This window comes from Callithrix jacchus, chromosome 1 (assembly GCF_049354715.1).
Source record: "Callithrix jacchus isolate 240 chromosome 1, calJac240_pri, whole genome shotgun sequence".
Classification (NCBI taxonomy): domain Eukaryota; kingdom Metazoa; phylum Chordata; class Mammalia; order Primates; family Cebidae; genus Callithrix; species Callithrix jacchus.
The window spans coordinates 122,163,220-122,181,157 of record NC_133502.1 but is presented as its reverse complement, the minus strand read 5'-3'; the positions used below and the strand labels follow the sequence as shown (position 1 = coordinate 122,181,157).

At 39.7% G+C, this 17,938-nt stretch overlaps 1 protein-coding gene across 20 annotated transcripts in view; it reads right to left on the bottom strand.

Moving 5' to 3' along the window:
- Positions 1–17,938, bottom strand: part of CCDC171 (coiled-coil domain containing 171) — a 499,054-nt gene that overhangs the window by 394,986 nt on the left and 86,130 nt on the right. For 19 of the 20 annotated variants that reach the window (XR_008481645.2, XM_035306113.3, XM_035306098.3 and 16 more), the window contains 2 exons: positions 17,722–17,896; positions 1,744–1,934 (listed from right to left, as the gene is read on the bottom strand). Coding sequence is in view for 19 of the 20 variants with exons in the window: in XM_035306113.3 (XP_035162004.1) it covers positions 1,744–1,934; positions 17,722–17,896 (366 nt within the window). In the remaining variant the exon portion in view is untranslated. Of the gene's footprint in view, positions 1–1,743; positions 1,935–2,922; positions 2,994–17,721; positions 17,897–17,938 lie in introns of those variants that run through there. The other variant, XM_035306132.3, reaches the window with a different exon arrangement.

Sequence of the window (17,938 nt, the reverse complement as noted above, 5' to 3'; positions counted from 1 at the left end):
TGCATTTCCTATTGGGTTTTCCAAGGTGTACTACATTTGCAAGATCTAATTTGGTTCAGTATCTTAAAAATATAAAATGCAATGTGCTGAGAAGCCCAATTTTCTAACTATAGGATCTTAAATTAAGTTCCCATTAACAGAAGAAAAAGTCTATGGTTTACATTTGAGAGAAAGAAAGCCTCTCACGTCCATGTAATGGTAGCATGGATTTGTATAATAAATAATAAATATTACCCTCATAACTTATAGAAAGCCCTCACAAAGAGCCTTGAGGCTTTTTTTCCCCCAAGGGCTAAATAGTGACTCCAATTCAACTCCAAACTGTCCCAAGGATCTCTGTGCAGATCAGTTTAAAACCAATAGCCTAAAATCAAAGCACAGTATTCTAAGTAATTAACTGAGATCATATCAAAATCTTCTATCTTGAGGTGCAATCTGATTGGCTAAAGAAATGCTGCCACGATCACCCTCCTCTCCACACAACTTCAAAACATTTCATGTGGGGAAAGTTAAACATGCCCATCCACGGACTTGTAATATCAGCTACCACCCAAACCTCCCTGATTCCCACATTAATGGAGCCCTTCTATATGCGAGCTACTGTTCCAGGGTCTAGGAATATAGTAGTAAACAAAAAGAGACAAACTATACTACTAATGTGGAAGAAATCAAAAGTAAATCTGTTGCCAATGACAACATCTGGGAACCACTGTACAAAAATGTTTACATTTTGTAAATGCTTTTGTATAATGAATTTTAAGTAAAGATACATTTCCAAAGTTCAAAAAAGTTATTTACATTTTGTATACTTTTACATTTTGTAAATGCTTCTGTATAATGAATTTTTAGTGAAGATACATTTCCAAAATTCAAAAAAGCCATTTACACCAGTGGTAATGGCAGAACATTTTTATCACAGTTTTCTTTTCTTTGTTTTGTTTTTTTCTTTTTTTTTTTTGGAGACAGGGCTTCACTATGTTGCTCACATGGAGTAGAGTGGCTACTCACAGGTCCCAATCATGATACACTGTGGCCTCAAACTTCTGGCCTCAAGTGATCCTCCCAAGTCAACCTCCCTGCTAAGCTGGGGGAACTACAGGCATACACCACCATGCCTGGTGTTGTCACGTTTGTTTATTGTTTTTCTTTGTTCATTTTCCATTATTCAAAAAAAATGGCAAATATAGACAACTCAAAATCTACCTTGTAAGTCACCAGCAACTTCACCTTTATACCGCTTTTACTTTAGGGAGTGAAAAAGAACAAAAAAATGAGGGAATAAATGGCTCACAATAATTTTAGTAAAATTTAAATATGTTACATATCATATCTATACATAACATGCTCTACATAGATAACGAAGCTCATATCAAACACAAATATTTTTCTATATTTATCGTATATTTAGACCAATATGTAAGGCCCATATTTCTAAAATTCCAATTTTCATGTTGCTGGACAAAATGAGCTCTAGATTCTTACCTTCTTACAATATGCTTATATAAGTGCTTATATAAGTGCTTTTAACATTTTGATTAGTGGCTGCAAACTGTTTTTCACCCCAAAAAGTACACCTATTAATACACTCCAAAAGAGACCAGCAAAAATGCCCCTAAGAAAGAAAAAAAGGGAGGGGGGAAGGTAGGAGGAAGGAAAAAGGAAGGAAAGAAATCCAGGATAACTTCAAGTAATATACAACACATCTCAGTGAACAGGAAAATTCCTTTATAAAAACTACTTTACCTGTAGAGTTTTCTCTAGTCTGCTTTTTTCTTTCATAAGTAGATCATATTCTCGATTGTAATTTTGGATCATATTGTCTCTTTCCTCCAAATCATGTTCAAATCGTCTGCATTCTTCTTTCCATTTTTGCTGAGAAGTCTGAAACTCTTTCTCAATCTCATTTGCCTTTGCTTGAAGTTCTGAATTCTGTGCTATTAAGAACAGAATAATAGGTACATTTACAACCATGAATTAAGTAACAAGGAGCCCTAAAACCTACGTATTGGAGTTGACACCATTTATAGCATGATCTTAGGATAAAACATTTAACCTTTCCATTCCAGTAAACTCTTGAAAACCTTTCCAGTTCAGTAAACTCTTGAAAAGCTCAGTCTCTAAACCAATCTATCCTATAATTTCTCAATCTCTTCTTCCCCTTCAGACAACAATGATTTTGCTATGAAACAGTGTGACATATTTCTGAAGGCGTATCCAACTTTAGGTGCACTTCTAGCAACAGCTGCAACTCTATAAGTTTTTGTCCTATTCGAGAAAAACAAACCAGCTGAGTGTGGTGGTGCACACCTGTACTCCCAGCAACTCTGGAGGCTGAGGTAGGTGAATCACTTCAGCCCAGTAGTTCACAACCAGCCTGAGCAATATAGGGAGACCTCCTCTCAGATTCAAAAAAAAAGAGAGAGAGAAGAAAAATCAATTTTTTTTTAGACGGAGTCTCGCTCTGTTGCCAGGCTGGAGTGCAGTGGCACGATTTCAGCTCACTGCAACCTCCGCATCCCAGGTTCAAGCGATTCTCCTGCCTCCACCTCCCAAGTAGCTGGGACTACAGACACATGACACCACCCTCAGCTAATTTTTGTGTTTTTAGTAGAGACCAGGTTTCACCATGTTGGCCAGGATGGTCTCAATCTCTTGACCTCATGACCCACCCACCTCGGCTTCCCAAAGTGCTGGGATTACAGGCAGTGAGCCACACGCCCAGCCAGAAAAATCAATTTTTAAGACTGTGATATATAGGGCAAGTGTTTAAAAACAGGAGATTACAAATGTTGATATTTGACTACTGATAACAAACTAGTTGTGACATATCTTACACAAGTGTTACAAAGTTGAGACTGGAAACCACTGCCCCAACCCTTAGAACTGTAGCTATTTACTTCCCCAGTTTTAGGCGCAACTCACCTCTTACCCTATTACCTCAGGGATAACCAACACCTATCAACACACTACCACGGCTGCTCTGTTTCAGCACCTAGAAAAGAAGGAAATGCTTCCAGGTCTGGCTCCATCACCTGCCACCTGATTAAACCTCCCTGATTCTCTGATTCCCACCAGGAATAAAAATGGTCCTAGTTAAGGCCAAGCACATGGTGGCTCACTCCTAGGACTTTGGGAGGCCGAGGCAGGTGGATCACTTGAGGTCAGGAGTTCGTGACCAGCCTTGCCAAGATGGTAAAACCCCATCTCTACTAAAAATCAAGAAATTAGCTGGGCATGCTGGCACATGCCTATACTCCCAGCTACTCAGGAAGCCAAGATAGGAAAATCGTTTGATCCTGGGAGACGGAGGTTGCGATGAGCTAAGATTGCACCAAGCACTCCAGCCTGGGCAACAGAGCGAGACTCCGTCTCTAGTTAAGTTGTTGTTAAGATAAAATGAGGCAATGTTTATAAAAACACGAGTTAAACTAAAAATGCCACGGTTGCATTAGCAGTACTATTTCTATATATATTTCTTTGCACTTTGAATGAATCATACATTCAAAACATTCAAAATACAAAGGTATAAAACGTACAAAAGAACATATGTTAAAAGTCTCCCTCCCATTCAGCAGCCATTTGCAGAAGACATTGTTCCACAGTCTCTCATCCAGCATTGCAGGAAAGTAGTCTGAGGCCATTTTGACGTATGATCCTTCGCATTTGACCTAATTTTCTTTTCTCTTGAAAGCTTTAGAATCTTCTCTTTGTCTTTATTTTTCTGAAATTTCATAATGCTATGCCTTCAGTAAGTCTACTTCTTTCCATAACAGTAAATATTCAATAGACTCTTTCAATCTGGCTATTTATATCCTTTAGTTCTGAGACGTTAACTTAAGCAAGTTCATTGATGATTTATCCATCTCTGTTTTCTCTCTAACCTCTTTCTTTCACTATTCCCTATTATTCAAATTGGCCTTCAAATTTTTTCATCTCTTTCTCCTATTTTTCTACATCAGTCTTTTTAATTCTAATTTCTGGGAGGTTTCTTCCATCTTCATCTTCCAGTGCTTCTAGGGACACTTTTCATTTCTGCCGTCATATTTTTAATTTCTTAATTTTTCCAAGCCAAAGTGTACCCAGCTTTATTAATTATACTTTTCATAAACAATAATGGTATTGCAGGCAGGTATTTCAGTTAACAGTATACAACTTTCAAACCCCCTCCTTCAAAGGACTACCAAAATCAGAAAGCCACTATAAAACCCAAGGAAGTCTTCATTTGATGTTCTGAACAGGGAAAGTATAGCGTGGGGGTTGACACTTCACATTAACACGTTGCTTAACAACTTTTCAAAAGCCGACTCTGACTTTTAGGAAGTGAAATGAAAATGCCAGATTTTATCAAAAGATCTACAATCTAGAAACAGAAGTGCTGCTATTTTGAAAAGTGCCATCTCAGTGGTGTTGCTGGAAAGTGCAGATTGCCTGATACACTGGCAACCAATTACCAGGAGTCAATCCCAAGAGATGTCTGGGCATAAGGGAGTTAAGTCTGTGCTGAAGGTGGAATGGGAGAAGAGGACATAAAGACAAATTTGTTTTCCACACCACAAGGTGTTTGTGCCAAGGTGGCTATGTGTGTCAACATCAGGGAATCTCTCCTCCTGGGAGCCAAGAGGAAGTCTCTCAAAACTAGAAGGGAAAGGTGTTTTCCCCACATCAATCCACTTCGGAGACATTGTATTAGTAACATATGCCCCTTCCCCAAAAAACAACAATGACGTGTTCTGTGGGGTAATACAGCCTCAAAAAAAAAAAGTACAACAAAGTATGCATTTTCATAAAACTTGGTTGAAAAATATTTCTAACTGTATAGGCACCAAAAGTACACAGTTGTCAAAAATGCACACACTTTACTTGGCATCTCCAGCACCCTAAGCTCAATTATTAGGAAACTCCCAACTCAGTATCATTAGGTTTTTCCTCCTGGCTTTGTATTAGTCCGATTTTCACGTTGCTGATAAAGACATACCCAAGACTAGGCAATTTACAAAAGAAATAGGTTTATTGGACTTATAGTTTCACATGGCTGGGGAGGCCTTACAATCATGGCAGAAGACAAAAAGAAGCAAGTCACATCTTACATGCATGGCAGAAGGCAAAAAGAGAGCTTGTAGAGAGAAACTCCCGTTTTTAAAACCATCAAATCTCTCAAGACCCATTCACTATCTCAAGAACAGACCTGCCCCCATGATTCATAATCTTCGGTTATATTTACATTCTTTAGAACTGATTCTCTCCCATAATACATGGGAATTATGACAGCTACAAAATGAGATTTGGGTGGGCACACAGAGCCAAACTATATCAGCTTGGTCAGGTGACACACAGAAGAGTCCTCCAACATCCTGAATAGAGTATAGAAATCCAGATTTTAGCTTTTGGGGAAGTCAGTATACAAAAGAAGCTGGGCATGGTGGCTTACACCTATAATCCCAGCACTTTGTGAGGCCAAGGTGGGAGGACTACTTGTGGCCAAGAGTTTGACACCAGCCTGGTCAACATGGCAAGACCTGGTCTCTAAAAAAATAATTTTTTTTAAATTACTCAGGTGTGATGGCATATATATGTGATGGCATACATATATATCTGTAGTCCTAGCTACTCAGGAGGCTGAGATGGGAGGATGGCTTAGGCCCAGGAGTTCGAGGCTGCACTGAGCTATGATCACACCACTGCCCTCCAGCCTGGGCAACAAAGTGAGACCCTGTCTCTAAAAATAATAATTAATTAAAAGGAAGCTGGAAGTGATGGTTCCCCAATATCTAGCATTCAGAATCTTCCTGGTTTTGCCAGTCAAAAGACTCTCTATTTTACCATCTCCAGGGTTAAACTTCCTGACTTCCACTACCAATTCTAAAGTAACCCCAGAGTAGCATGCTCATGGAAGGAAATCCAAGGACCCATCTGCCTCTCAAACAGCATTCATCTGACCCTCCTTATTTTACTCCCTACTGCCCCTCCCACACATAATTCCAATGGTATCTGGTGCTTCCAGTTTATAAGCCTTTTGACTAAGAATTTATCTCTCAGCTTTTCTCACTCCTAACTTAGGATTCTAATGTCTCAGTTATGCTACCTCAGTTATTCCTCCACGATTTGCTTTCCAGCTTCCCGAATTTTCTCTCTTGTCACATTCCCTATTCTCTCAATTGCTATGGGATTATCTCATAACTCCATTAGGTTTTTTACATTACTCTCAACATTTCATTGCAAAAATTTTTAAAACACAGAAAGTTGACAGTATTGTGCAGGAACATCCATATATCTACAACCTAGACTCCAGGATTGTTAACATTTTGCTATATTTGCTTTACCAGATATTCATCCAGCTAATCAACATGTGCATTCATTTAACCACCCATCAGTCCATAATACATTTTATACATTTCTTTACTACTCTGCACTTATTCCTATTTCATTTTACACATTTCAAAGCAAGTTGCAAACATCAGTACATTTCACTCCTAAATAGTTCAGCATGTATATCATTAATTAGAACTTAATATAGTTTTTTTTACAGATAAAATTTACATCTAGTAGAATGCACAAATCTTTAGTGTACTGTTCAAGTAGGTTTCTTGTTTTTTGTTGTTGTTGAGACAGGGTCTCACTCTTTCACCCAGGCAGGAGTACAGTGGTGCGATTTCAGCTCACTACAACCTCTGTCTTCCAGATTCAAAAGATCCTTCTGCCTCAGCCTCCTGATTAGCTGGGATTACAGGCATGCACCAACATACCTGGCTAGTTTTTGCTTTTAATAGAGACTGGGTTTCACTATGTTGGCAGGATGGTTTTGAACTCCTGGATTCAAGCAATCCAACTGCCTCTGCCTCCTAAAGTGCTGGAATTACAGGCATGAGCCACCACACCCAGCCAATATCCAAAGAGATTTTTATAAATAAATACATTCATGTAACCCAAACACCTATCAAAATACAGAGCATTTCCTTCAACCCAAAAAGTACCCTCATACTCTTCCCCAGTCAACTCCACTGCCAACCCACCCCACAGAGGCAATCACTCTTTAGATTTTTTTTTCACGAACAATTAGTTTTTCCTATCCTAGAACTTTATATAAATGTAACCATATAGGACATCGTCTTGTGTGTAAAGTTTCTCTCCCTGAGCATAATGTTTTGAAGATTAATTCATGTTATTGCATACGTTAGTAGTTGGTTCCTTCTTATTGCTGTGTAGCATTTTATTATATAAATATAACACAAATTGCTTCTTCATTCTCTTGTCAAGGAACATCTTTTTCCCCAACTGTGGGCTACCACGAATGGAGTTGCTATGAAATTCTCTTACAAGCCATTTGTGGACAAATGTTTTTCTTTCTCATGGGGAAATAATAAAGAATGAGACTGCTCATAGGATAAACGCATGTTTATTTTAAAAGAAACTGCCAGTTTTTTTTTTTTCAAAAGAAGTTGTATCATTTTACACTCCCACTAACAAAAAGTATGAGTCCCCATTGCTCTACATCTTCACCAACATTTGGTATTGACAATCTTTTCAATTAGAGCCATCTGATATATGTGTAATAACAGCCACTATGATTTTCATTTACTTTCCCTGACAGTAAGTGAGGTTAAGCATTTTTCATGTGATTAACAGTCATTTCTCTCTCTTACTCTGTAGAGTGTCTGTTGAAATTGTTTGACTTTGAGCAAGTAACTTCCCTTCTTTCCAGGACTTCACTTTCCTCATAGTTAAATGAAAGTCAAGAACTTTCATACCTAGTGCCTTCCAATTCTTAAATTCCTAAATTCCAGGTAGTGGTATAACTATTATTAAACACCAAAGGTAATTACTGGGGCTCAGAACACAATACCCTCAATTATGGTACCTCCGTATGCTGAATATTTTTCACCTGAAGGAGACAGGAGGGCCTCAGAAAAAAGGCGTCCCTGACTTCCTGTCTTCTATCCCTCCTTCTCCCCAAAGCAAGACATAAAATCTAGAAAGGTGACCACTCTGACCTATTGCCTCTGAAAGTAGGTCATGGGGCCCTCATGTGATCTATCACCTGGAAGAAAGAAATGCCACTGAACAAACAGGCTTGCTGGGTTTCCCACTCAGTTTATTACATTAGGTCATCGCCTTTTTGTCCAGTCATATTTCTCCACAGCTATCCACTTCTTTCATCAGACCTAGCATAAAAATAGAGTTTTCCCTGGCTCTTTGGGTGTTCAGTTCTGGAGGCTACCATGTCATCTAAAACTTTGTTAAATAAATTTATTAGTTTTTTTTCTCTTGTTAATCTGTGTTTCGTTATAGGGTTGTCAGTTGTAAACCTAACATGGGTGAAGAAAAGATATTACTTTCTCTCCTCTCTATAATCAAAAATACTTCTGACTAATGTCAACAACCCCAGACAGCTGAACAAAACTAAGGATCTTAACAGCTACAATAATTATAACAACATTCCTTTAACCCTCATGAAGTTAAAAAAGCACTTTCTTTTTTTCAAATCAAGGACAATTTTTTTTTTACATTTTATTTTTTATTTCAGTAGTTTGGGGAACAGATGGTGTTCAATTGCAGGGAAAAGTTCTTTAGCAGAGATTTCCAAGATTCTGGTGCACTCATCAACCAAGCAGTGTACACTGCACCCAATGTGTAGACTTTTGCCCCTCTCCCCACTCCTGTCTTTCACCTTGAGTCCCCAAAGTCCATTATATCATTCTTATACCTTTGCATCCTCATATCTTAGCTCCCACTTATAACTGGTTTTCCATTCCTGAGTTACTTCACTTAGAATAATGATCTCCACCTCAAACCAGGTTGCTGCAAATGTCACTATTTCATTCCTTATTATGGTTCAGTAGTATTCCTTGATGTATATATACCATATATTCTTTATCCACTCATTGGTTGATGGGCTTCTAGGTCAGTTCCATATTTTTAAAATTGCAAATTGTGCTGCTGTACACATGCGTGTGCATGTGTCTTTTTCATATAATGACTTTTCCTCTGGGAAGATACCCAGTAGTGGGATTGCTGGATCAAATGGTAGTTCTACTTTTAGTTCTTTAAAGAATCTCCATACTGGTTTCCATAGTGATTGCACTAGTTTACATTCCCACCAGCAGTGTAAAAGTGTTCCCTTTTACCACATCCATGCCAACATCTGTTATTTTTTTATTTTTAAATTATGGCCATTCTTGCAGGAGTAAGGTGGTATCTCATTGTGGTTTGATTTGCACGTCCCTGATAATTAGTGATATTGAACATTTTTTCATGTGTTTGTTGGCCGTCTGTCTGTATATCTTCTTTTGAGAATTGCCTATACATGTTTCTTGCCCACTTTTTGATGGAATTGTTCTTTTCTTGCTGATTTGAGTTCCTCATAGATTCTGGATATTATTCCTTTGTCAGATGCATACTTTGCAAATATTTTCTTCCGGTCTGTAGGTTATTTGCTCTGCTATTCTTTTGCTGTATGAAGGCTTTTTAGATTAGTGTTTTAGTTTAATTTTAGTTTAAGGTGTTGTTTTTTATCTTTGTTGTTGTTGCATTTGCTTTTGGGATCTTGGTCATGAACTCTTTGCCTATGCCAATGTCTAGAAGAGTTTTTATGATATTATCTTCTAAAAGTTTTATGGTTTCAGGACTTAGATTTAAGTCTTTGAACCATCTTGAATTAATTTTTATATAAGGTGAGAGATTCAGCTTCATTCTTCTACATGTGGCTTGCCAACTATCCCCACACTACTGGCTGCATAGGATGTCCTTTCCCCATTTTATGTTTGTGTTTGCTTTGTCAAAGATTAATTGGCTGTAAGTATTTGGCTTTATTTCTGGGTACTCTATTCTTTTCCATTGGTCTACATGCCTATTTTTATACCAGTACCATGCTGTTTCAGTAACTATAGCCTTGTAGTATAGTTTGAATTCAGGTAATGTGATGCCTCCAGATTTGTTCTTTTCACTTACATGGGCTCTTTATGTTCCATAACAAAGCACTTTCATTTTCTCATTTCATCCTTAAAACAGCCTATGTTCAAATATAAGTCAGTAAGTGGTAAAACCAGGACCTAAATCTAAATCTGAATTCACATTCAGTGTTCTCTTAATTAAAACCGGCTGTGTACAAGAATGTTCATATCAACATTATTCTTTTTTCTTTTTTGAGACTGAGTTTCGCTCTTGTTACCCAGTCTGGAGTGCAGTGGCGCAATCTCGGCTCACCACAACCTCCGCCTCCTGGGTTCAGGCAATTCTCCTGCTTCAGCCTCCTGAGTAGCTGGGATTACAGGCACACGTCACCATGCCCAGCTAATTTTTTGTATTTTTAGTAGAGATGGGGTTTCACCATGTTGACCAGGATGGTCTCAATCTCTCGACCTCGTGATCCACCCACCTCGGTCTCCCAAAGTGCTGGGATTACAGGCGTGAGCCACCGTGCCTGGACAACATTATTCTTAATAATCAAAAACTGGACACTAGTCAAATGCCCATCAATAATAAATGGATAAATATAAGTGTGGGATGTTTACACAATACAATACTATGTATCAATACAAAGCTCTCATACGGTATGCATGAATTTCAAAAACATAATGTTGGAGGACAGAAGCCAGAAAGAAAAGAATATATACTATATGATTCCATTCATATAAAGCACAAAAAAAAAATGTGGTAAAGTGAATCTACACTATTAAAAATCTGTACAGTAGTTATCCATGTAGAAGGGCTTCTGATCACTTTCTGTTCCATGATCTGAGTGCTTGTTATAAGTGATACAGCTATCTAGGCACATTTATTTTTATATATTATATGTAAATAGAAAGGTTTTAAATATTTAAGTCCAAGGGCTATAAAACAGGTAGCTGAGGGACAGTAAGTGAAGGAGGATGGAGAGAATGGCATTTCTCTTGCCATCACAGTCCTGTGAGCACACTTACCTTTGAGCTAATCAGAGGAGCCCCAGAGGATTGGAGCTCTCCTTGAATCCGCGGAGAGATGAGTCGGAGCTGCATTTCCAGACTGATCTTAGTTGCCCACAGAATGGGGAAATTCCCAAGTATAAAGGAGACACGGGACGCCAGGCAGTACTTCTGCCTGGCGAAGCCGGCAGCCGGGGTGGCGGCGGCCGGCCCTACCCAGCACTTCCTACAGGGCGCGCTTGTCCGGGTGCCCTGTTGAACCGGCAACCTGAGACTTGAGAGGGCTGGACTTGAGACTGAACGAGACTTGGATAGTGGGCCAGCCCAGGGGATTGCAGGGACAGAGCGTTTGGGCTAGCCCAATGGGATGAACAAAACCGCAATTTCAAACAATCCCCGTCCAGACGGTCCGAGACGCTCTGTGGGAGAGGGGCGTCCACCATTACCGAGGCAACCCGCCCCAACTGAGATACACGCCCACTGCTGATGCAGCCAGCCGTTGCCGAGGCAACCCGTCCCTACTGAGATACACGCCCACTGCTGACGCAGCCTGCCGTGGCCGAGGCAACCTGCTACAACAGAGAGACTCCACCGCAGGGCGTGGTGGAGACCACAGCAGAACAGCACAGCCTGCAGCATCAGGGCGAACCACACAACAGCGGGGCTGAGCCACGGTAGGCAAACAGTGGTTAGTCTGCCTCCTAGCTGGGCAGGACACCTCAACAGACATCCAAAAATAAAGCCCGAACCCCACAACACAGAGCATTTGAGAAAAAAAAGGGTTTTTTTTAATGAGCTCTGTTGCAGCAGAATCAAACATAGCAGCCTAACAGCCCTGAATGAAAAACAGAGCTCACAGCTCAGCAATTGAGCTCCTATAAAGTACAGACTGTCTCCTCAAGCAGCTCCCTGACCCCTCTATATCCAAAAGACTGACATTTGGCAGGCATCATCCTGGGACAAAGATAGCAGAAAAAGAAACTGGTAGCATCCCTCACTGTGCCACAGCGGCTAGAGGTGCACCCCAGACAAGCAGGGCCTGGAGTGGACCTCAGCAGTCGTACAGCAAAGGGGCTAGACTGGTAGAAGGAAAACCAAGTAACAGAAATACTTCATCATCAACAATCTGGGTGTCCACTCAGAGACCCAATCGAAAAGTCAGCAACTACGCAGACGACAAGCGGATAAATCCACAAAGATTGGAAGAAACCAGCGAAAAAAGGAGGAAAACACCCGAAACCACAACACCTCGCCTCCTAGAAAGGACCAAAACTCCTCACCAGCAAGGAAACAAAGCTGGACGGAGAATGACTGTGACGAAATGACGGAATTAGACTTCAGAAGGTGGATAATGAGAAATTTTGTGAGCTAAAAGAAAATATATTAAATCAATGCAAAGAAACTAAGGAACTTGAAAAAAGATATGAGGAAATGATAACAAGAATGGATAACTTAGAGAGGAATATGAATGAATTAAAGGAGCTGAAAAACACAATACGAGAACTTCACGAAGCATGCACAAGTTTCAATAGCCAAATTGACCAAGCAGAAGAAAGAATATCTGAAGTCGAAGACCAACTCAATGAAATAAAACGAGAAACCAAGATCAGAGAAAAAAGTGCAAAAAGGAATGAACAAAGTCTCCAAGAAATGTGGGACTATGTGAAAAGACCTAACCTACGTTTGATAGGTGTACCAGAAGGGGACGAAGAGAATGAATCCAAGCTGGAAAATATTCTTCAGGACATCATCCAGAAAAATTTCCCCCACCTAGCAAAACAGGCCAACACTCAAATGCAGGAAATACAGAGAACACCACAAAGATATTCCGCAAGAAGAGCAACCCCAAGGCACATAATTGTCAGATTCAACAAGGTTGAAATAAAGGAGAAAATACTAAGGGCAGCCAGAGAGAAAGGTCGGGTCACCCACAAAGGGAAGCCCATCAGACTCACAGCAGATCTCTTGGCAGAAACACTACAAGCCAGAAGAGAGTGGGGGCCAATATTCAACATTCTCAAAGAAAAGAACTTTCAACCCAGAATTTCATATCCAGCCAAACTGAGCTTCAGAAGTGAAGGAAAAATAAAATCCTTTGCGAACAAGCAAGTACTCAGAGATTTTGTCTCTACCAGGCCTGCTTTACAAGAGCTCCTGAAAGAGGCACTACACATAGAAACGAACAACCAGTACCAGCCATTCCAAAATCACACTAAATGCTAAAGAACATCAACGTAATGAAGAATCTACAACAACTAACAGGCAAAACAGCCACTTAGCATCAAAATGGCAGTATCAAATTCACACATAACAATATTAACCCTAAATGTAAATGGACTAAATGCACCAATCAAAAGACACAGACTGGCAAATTGGATAAAAAGCCAAAACCCATCAGTGTGCTGTATCCAGGAAACCCATCTCACATGCAAGGATACACAAAGGCTCAAAATAAAGGGATGGAGGAAGATTTACCAAGCAAATGAAGAGCAAAAAACAGCAGGAGTTGCAATTCTCATCTCTGATAAAATAGACTTTAAAGCAACAAAGATCAAAAGAGACAAAGAAGGCCATTACATAATGGTAAAAGGATTGATACAACAAGAGCTAACGATCCTGAACATATATGGACCCAATGTAGGAGCACCCAGATACATAAGGCAAGTTCTTAATGACTTACAAAGAGACTTAGACTCCCACACAATAATAGTGGGAGACTTTAACACTCCACTGTCAATATTAGACAGATCAACCAGACAGAAAATCAACAAGGCTATCCAGGGCTTCAACTCAGACCTGGAGCAAGCAAACCTGATAGACATTTACAGAACTCTCCACCCCAAATCCACAGAATACACATTCTTCTCAGCACCACATCACACCTACTCTAAAATTGACCACATAATTGGAAGTAAAGCACTGCTCAACAAATGCAAAACAACTGAAATCATAACAAACAGCCTCTCAGACCATAGTGCAATCAAGTTAGAACTCAGAATACAGAAACCAACCCAGAACCGCACAACTTCATGGAAACTCAACAACTGGCTCTTGAATGTTGACTGGATAAACAACGAAATGAAGGCAGAAATAAAGAAGTTCTTCGAAACCAATGAGAACGAAGACACAACATGCCAGAACCTCTGGGACACATTTAAAGCAGTCTCTAGAGGAAAGTATATAGCAATAAGTGCCCATATAAGGAGAATGGAGAGATCAAAAATTGACACCCTATCGTCAAAATTGAAAGAGCTAGAGGAGCAAGATCAAAAAAACTCAAAACCCAGCAGAATACAAGAAATAACTAAGATAAGAGCTGAACTGAAGGAGATTGAGACACGAAAAACCCTTCAAAAAATCAATAAATCCAAGAGCTGGTTTTTTGAAAAGATCAACAAAATAGACAGACCACTAGCCAGATTGATTAAAAATAAAAGAGAGAACAACCAAATAGATGCAATAAAAAATGATAAAGGGGAAATCACCACAGATTCCACAGAAATTCAAACCATCATCAGAGATATTACAGACAACTCTATGCACATAAACTAGTAAACCTGGAAGAAATGAATAAATTCCTGGACTCCTGTGTCCTCCCAAGCCTAAACCAGGAGGAAGCTGAAACTATGAATAGATCAATAACAAGGTCAGAAGTCGAGGCAGCAATTAAGAGCCTACCACACAAAAAAAGCCCAGGTCCAGACGGGTTCACAGCCGAATTCTACCAGACACACAAAGAGGAGCTCGTACCATTTCTTCTAAAACTATTCCAAATAATCCAAAAAGAGGGAATCCTTCCCAAATCATTTTATGAGACCAACATCATCCTGATACCAAAACCTGGCAGAGACCCAACAAGAAAAGAAAACTTCAGGCCAATATCCATGATGAACATAGATGCAAAAATCTTCAATAAAATATTGGCAAGCCAATTGGAACAGCAAATCAAAAAACTTATTCATCATGATCAAGTAGGATTCATCCCGGGGATGCAAGGCTGGTTCAACATACGCAAGTCTATCAACGTAATTCACCACATAAACAGAACCAAAAACGAAAACCACATGATTATCTCAATTGACGCAGAGAAGGCATTTGACAAAATTCAACAGCCCTTTATGCTAAAAACCCTCAAAAAACTCGGTATCAATGGAACGTATCTCAAAGTAATAAAAGCTATTTATGACAAACCAACAGCCAATATCATACTGAATGGGCAAAAACTGGAAGCATTCCCTTTGAAATCTGGCACTAGACAAGGATGCCCTCTTTCACCACTCCTATTCAATATAGTACTGGAAGTTCTAGCCAGAGCAATCAGGCAAGAAAAAGAAATAAAGGGTATTCAAATAGGAAAGGTGGAAGCCAAATTGTCTCTATTTGCAGACGACATGATAGTATACCTAGAAGACCCCATCGCCTCAGCCCAAAAACTCCTGAAACTGATAAGCAACTTCAGCAAAGTCTCAGGATATAAAATCAATGTGCAAAAATCACAAGCATTCGTCTACACCAATAACAGACTTAAAGAAAGCCAAATCAAGAACGAACTGCCATTCACAATTGCTACAAAAAGAATAAAATACCTTAAAATACAACTCACAAGGAATGTAAGGGACCTCTTTAAGGAGAACTACAAACCACTGCTCAACGAAATCAGAGAGGACACAAACAGATGGAGAAACATTCCATGTTCATGGTTAGGAAGAATGAATATTGTGAAAATGGCTATACTGCCCAAAGTAATTTACAGAATCAACGCTATCCCCATCAAGCTACCATTGACTTTCTTCACAGAACTGGAAAAAACCACCATGAACTTCATATGGAACCAAAAGAGAGCCCACATAGCCAAGTCAATTCTAAGCAAAAAGAACACAGTGGGGGGCATCACACTACCGGATTTCAAACTATACTACAAGGCTACAGTAATCAAAACAGCATGGTACTGGTACCAAAACAGAGATATAGACCAATGGAACAAAACAGAGGCACCGGAGGCAACACAACATATCTACAACTATACAATCTTTGATAAACCTGACAAAAACAAGCAATGGGGAAAGGATTCCCTGTTTAACAAATGGTGTTGGGAAAACTGGCTAGCCATGTGCAGAAAACAGAAACTGGACCCCTTCCTGACACCTTACACTAAAATTAACTCCAGATGGATTAAAGACTTAAACATAAGACCTGGCACCATAAAAACCCTAGAAGGAAATCTAGGCAAAACTATCCAGGACGTAGGAGTAGGCAAGGACTTCATGAACAAAACACCAAAAGCATTGGCAACAAAAGCCAAAATAGACAAATGGGACCTAATGAAACTCCACAGCTTCTGCATGGCAAAAGAAACAGTCACTAGAGTGGATCGGCAACCAACAGAATGGGAAAAAATTTTTGCAGTTTACCCATCTCACAAAGGGCTGATATCCAGAATTTACAAAGAACTCAAACAGATTTACAGGAAAAAAACAAACAAGCCCATTGAAAAGTGGGCAAAGGATATGAACAGACACTTTATAAAAGAAGACATATATGAGGCCAACAATCATATGAAAAAATGCTCATCGTCACTGGTCATCAGAGAGATGCAAATCAAAACCACATTGAGATACCATCTCACGCCAGTTAGAATGGCGATCATTAAAAAATCTGGAGACAACAGATGCTGGAGAGGATGTGGAGAAAAAGGAACACTTTTACACTGTTGGTGGGAGTGTAAATTAGTTCAACCATTGTGGAAGACAGTGTGGCGATTCCTCAAGGATCTAGAAATAGAAATTCCATTTGACCCTGCAATCCCATTACTGGGTATATATCCAAAGGACTATAAATCGTTCTACTATAAGGACACATGTACACGAATGTTCATTGCAGCACTGTTTACAATAGCAAAGACCTGGAATCAACCCAAATGCCCATTGATGATAGACTGGATTGGAAAAATGTGGCACATATACACCATGGAATATTATGCAGCAATCAGAAATGATGAGTTTGTGTCATTTGTAGGGACATGGATGAATCTAGAGAACATCATCCTCAGCAAACTGACACAAGAACAGAAAATGAAACACCACATATTCTCACTCATAGGCGGGTGATGAAAAATGAGAACACATGGACACAGAAAGGGGAGTACTAAACACTGGGGTCTATTGGGGGGAAAAGGGGAGGGCCAGTGGGAGGGGGAGGTGGGGAGGGATAGCCTGGGGAGAAATGCCAAGTGTGGATGAAGGGGAGAAGGAAAGCAAAGCACACTGCCATGTGTGTACCTACGCAACTGTCTTGCATGCTCTGCTCATGTACCCCAAAACCTAAAATCCAATAAAAAATTAAAAAAAAAAACAGATAGCTTTTGAGGATTAAATCCAGTGCCTTTTTCTTTTCCAGGCACCACACTCTAACCCAGTGGTTTCAACCTGGCAAAATCAGCAAAAAAGGCAGTGCTTCTTGAACATATAGATTCTCAAGCTAGAGATCTAGATTCAGATCACATGTGATGGGGAGCCTAGAATATATATTTAAAACAAACAAAAATCTCTTTATGATTCTGTTAATTATTAATGGAAGAAGTGCTTCTAAAAAGTACTTTTCAATTTCTTTTTCCACAGAATAAAAAAATTAATCTAAAGTAGATAAACGTTCACAAAATTGCCAGAAGACTTTTTATATGTTCCCAGCAAAGTCTGTGCGTCGAAGGCCAGTCAATGAATCAAAACCCTACCTCTGACCCTGTATGGGATGTACACACAACAGCGAGCAGTGATATTCAATCAGGTTACAACCTAAACATGGGAAGAAATAGAAACAGTCTTACCGTAGAGTTTTTCTTGGATCCTATGTGCCTCAGCTAATCTTTCTTCAGCAGCCCGTCTTCCAAGACCAGCTTCCTTTCTAGCAACAGCTAGGTCATACTCCAGACTTTGTCGCAACGCTTCTCCTTTTTCAACCTCGGACCGTAGCTTGGCAATCTGGCTCTCAAAGCATGCCAGCTAAAAACAGATTGCTGGTATCAACATGTGTCCACAGATTAT